We start from the raw sequence: 4,633 nt of genomic DNA on the forward strand, positions 1-4,633 counted from the left end.
GCTTTCTTTTCTATTTAATACAATGTACATATTTTTCCAAATTACTAAATACTAACCAACATAAATGCCAGAACTCTTACAGGAATTGTCTGAGTTTTATAGAGATTTAGATTTTTCACAGCTATTGAGATTAAGCCAGTTTCTTACAGAATAACTTACAGAATAACTGCAATCCTGAAAAAGGTCCAGCATCCTTTTTCCTTTCTCTTTCCATCTGCAGAAAATAGACCCTATATTTAGCAATTGAGTTTATTTTTCTATTGCTATGCCCAAGGCAAAATCTCAGATTGGGGTATGCAATCTCAGAAGACAGACAGATTTAATATATTTGTCACTTCGTTGACAGGGTGAAAATATTGCTTACATTCAGGTGTAAGAGATGAGCCTTTGTGAAACAGATGTAATCCTCACAATGAAATGTTTTTCAGGTGCTCAGTCATCCATGTTTGATTAGAAAGTGTAAGTGTTCGGTCTAATTGGTCCAACTTCTATTACCACATCCACTCCTCACATTCTTCTGTTTTTCTTAAACTATTCAATCCAAAGTTAGTTAGGTATTGTACCTTGTTTACTGACTTTGCTTAATTTTAAATAATCCTGTCTCAAAAATGTAGTAGCTGATAAAGCAATAGGGTGTAACCACAGTTACCGCAGTAACTAACGGCTAAGCTTGACTAAGTATAAACAATAGTAGCCATAAAAGAAAGCAAAAGGAGAAAATGTGGCGACACGGGGTTGGCAAATAAGGTAGGGGCAGACCCTAAGGGGCGTAGCCATGGAAGGTATCGAGAGGATATAAGGAGATGTACTGGACAATAAAAGTGGAACTTTTGCCACACCACAATGGTGCAGTTTCTTTACGTCAGGCAGCACCAGTGCCGTATCATTCCCAGATCTATCAGCACGACAACAAATGGTGCCCCGTGTGACGATCAGGCACGTGTGACGGTGCTGGCTGCTTGCTGGCGGGCTGCGACACAGACACAGGAGCCCACCGTGGCGAAGCAGTGGAAGAGCCAGGTGAGTGTTGGCCACCCTCTGGGGCTTAGGATCTGACAGTGAGCCTTCGGTTCTCGTGGGCTACGAGGCGCCGGGGAAGGTGGCGGGGGAGTGGAGTGTCCCAGGTGCCGCGATGGAATCCGTGATTAAGGTATTGCTTCAACTTTGTGAGAAGTACTGTGATAAGTCTGCCCCTTCTAAGAAGGACATTGCAGCTGTTTTAACGCTGCTCCAGAGAGAAGGGTTACTGACCTCCTTGGTGAAGATCTATGAACCTGACTCATGGGATCTTTTAACATCAACCTTGTCTCAGCATGCCATGTCTATGCAGAAGGCAGCTGAGCTTAAAACTTGGGGGTTGATCTTGGGAGCCCTTAAAGCAGCCAGAGAAGAGAAACAGACCACTTCGGCTGCATGCCGAAGGTTAGGACTCAAAGACACAGACGAGCGTACAGGGGGGTGTACAGTAGGGTGTACAGGGGGTTTGGGCAGGGGAGGTTGTTCTATTCCTGCAGACTCCAAGCAATAGTGGAACAGGCCAACCGTCTTCTCAAGGATAAAATATGTGCCCTTGGGGAAGGGGAAGGGTATGAGGGTAAGATCCCTGTTGCATATCAGAGCGAATTACTAGCACGTGCTTTATATGCCCTGAACCATTTCGAGAGAGGGGACAACTCAAGAACACCAATCCAGAAACACTGGCGACCGTGGATTCTTGAAGAGGGGCTGTTGGTCTGAATCAAAACAGAGCAGGGAGTGTGGGAAAAGGGGTGGTCCATTATGGTTTGGGGCAGAGGCTATGCAACTGTTAAAAATGTTGAATCAGGACAAATTGTATGGGTGCCATCCAGGAAAGTTAAACCTGATCTTGATGTCGATTCTAAAAAGAACATAGAGTAATTTAATTCCAGGAATTACTGATTGGAAAACCAAGACCAACGCCACGACCTGCAATGGACACCTCAGAAGAAGAAAGCAAGATCGACTCAGATAAGACATCTTTGCTGCTGACGAGAATAACCCAGTTACCTTTGGGGTGGTGTTGTGTTGTTATTGTTGTTCTAAGGGTTGAGTTGGTTGGTGCAGCCCACCTTATACAGCAGCCTGTGAATATTTGGGTCACAAGGGCAAACAGAACGGGTCAGAAAGATTTTTGCCTCAGTTTACAGTCAGCTGAGTCTCCCTTTAGAACATGTTTGATTGGGACCCCCGGGGGTTGGCGGCTAGAAGATTGGGAACCATATGGAGGGAAAAAGAGTTGTGAACGCAATATTACAATGAGGTTCATGGCAACAGTAGAACAGAACATAACTAATTGGTCAGATACAGTAAGGTGCCTGATGGGAATGTTGAATGTGACCCTTCCTCATGATCCACCGGAACTATGGTTACTTGGCTCACGAGGTGTTGGTAACGAAGTATGGAAAAATGGGGAGTGGAAATGTCCAGCTGCTTGCATTTCATGGGGACACTGGCATGTGCCTGGAACACTCTCAGAGCAATTACTGCAGATTATGAGCCCTCAAAACCCATACTGGATACCGAGTCTCAACCGAACCATGGGCTTTACATTGGTCAATCCAATCCATCCTGCTTACAGGCATTGGGGGCCACATTGTGGTTACTCTGCTCCCGTAATGTATTATGCAGATGGGAATGACTCAGCATCTTGTGTTAACTATACTGAGCAGGCGGCAGTATTTTTCCCAAATGGAACCAAACATAATTTTACCCTGCCTGGGGGCGGCAATGCAAGCACACAAATTTGTAACCGTAGACAGGGGTATGAGTGTTGCTGGGGACCAATGCCACTGGTTCCCCCCACAGTATGGAACAATATCATGGCGAAAGCGTTACCACCGGGATTATTTCTGATATGTGGGGATAGAGCATGGCAAGCCATTCCAAGAAACCCCCTTGGAGGCCCCTGCTATATAGGGAAATTAACCATACTTTCCCCTCGACATGATCAATTAGGGAATCTAACTTGAGCACTGATGAAGGTAATGACTTCCAGACATGATAGCGAGAGACATAAGGTGAAGAGATCAATTAAGCACTTGACGGAGGACTGTGGAGATGAGGTTTGCCTCTGGGATCTTACAGCACATATTTTCGCCTCCATATTACCCTTCTTTGGAACGGCGCATGCACTCAAGAGGATTGAACGACTAGCATGTTGGTCGGTAAAACAAGCCAACGCGACTTCTCAACTTCTGTCAGAGCTGCTGATGGATGTTGAAGGAGTCCGGCATGCTGTACTTCAAAATAGAGCTGCCATAGACTTCTTACTGCTTGCTCATGGACATGGATGCCAAGATTTTGACGGCATGTGTTGCTTCAATTTGAGTGATCATAGCGAATCCATGCATAAGAATTTGGACTGGCTGAAGGAACATGTGAACAAGATTGGGATTGAAGACGACCCATTGGGTAACTGGTTATCAAATCTATTCGGAGGTACAGGACCATGGCTAAAGAATATTTTGATTGTAATTGGTTCAGGAATCATGGTAGTATTGCTGATTATGCTTTGCTTACCCTGTCTCCTGCAGTGTCTGCAACGCGGTATGCAGCAAATGATGCAGGTCATGTTTCACCGGCAGGAAGAGTACCGCAGGATGCAGGATAGGCTTTAGTTAGGATAGCTTTGCGAATCGCGATGTAACAGGGCAAGGCTTGCCTGAGAGGACTGTTGCATGTATAGGCGTAATGCGGGGATTTCAGGGTGTATGCTGTTAGGGTCCTCTCAGAGAATAGTACGCTAGATATAGGCATAGGGGTGGGAGATGTAGTAGCTGATAAAGCAATAGGGTGTAACCACAGTAACCACAGTAACTAACGGCTAAGCTTGACTAAGTATAAACAATAGTAGCCATAAAAGAAAGCAAAAGGAGAAAATGTGGCGACACGGGGTTGGCAAATAAGGTAGGGGCAGACCCTAAGGGGCGTAGCCATGGAAGGTATCAAGAGCATATAAGGAGATGTACTGGACAATAAAAGCGGAACTTTTGCCACACCACATTGGTGCAGTTTCTTTACATCAGGCAGCACCAGCGCCATTTCGTTCCCAGATCTATCAGCACGACAACACAAAAACAGCAATGTACATTAAAAGTCTGGAAATTGAGAGGATAAAATTAACTGCAGTAAATAGCAGTAGTAAAAATATAGCTGTAGGCTGATTAAAATAGAGTCTTTTTGAAGATCAAACATAGTGTCATGTTAGTATCAGGTAAGGTGTCCAGGGCTTCAGTCTAGAAATACATCTGTAATTGTCTTTTGTCTTTATTTTCTAATTCATATTTAGGGGCTTTAAAGATCTGTTGTAACAGGACTCTTGTTACATTTAATAAGTGCCATGTTGATTGGCGTACTCTAAGTAGGCTTTTCAGTTTGCCTGTGGGGAAATTTAATATAAAAACATTCAACATTCTTTTATTAGTGTTTTTTACTATTCCCAGTCCCATCAGACCTTTGGTGCAAGCAGTGTATTATTGAAAAGCTTATCTGTAAGAAGTGAGCCAAGGGGAAATTCAGCCTTTATTAATATTGACATCATGTTCCTGCACAATGGCTGTCTAAAGAAACTTTTCAATTGGATTTCAACTGCTTTGATGCAGTATAAATGGAA

The 4,633-nt window shown here is 44.1% G+C and overlaps 1 protein-coding gene across 1 annotated transcript; it reads left to right on the forward strand.

The window, feature by feature from the left end:
* The first annotated feature begins 843 nt into the window (after positions 1-843).
* On the forward strand, positions 844-3,638 carry LOC136053209 (uncharacterized). The gene is given in 2 exon segments (XM_065743911.1): positions 844-1,020; positions 1,911-3,638. Coding segments are annotated over 2 exon segments (1,905 nt in total).
* The last annotated feature ends 995 nt before the right edge of the window (positions 3,639-4,633 follow it).

The sequence above is a fragment of the Cyrtonyx montezumae genome, unplaced genomic scaffold, assembly GCF_038088225.1.
Source record: "Cyrtonyx montezumae isolate F1298 unplaced genomic scaffold, pur_monq_1.0 scaffold_3, whole genome shotgun sequence".
Taxonomy (NCBI): Eukaryota; Metazoa; Chordata; class Aves; order Galliformes; family Odontophoridae; genus Cyrtonyx; species Cyrtonyx montezumae.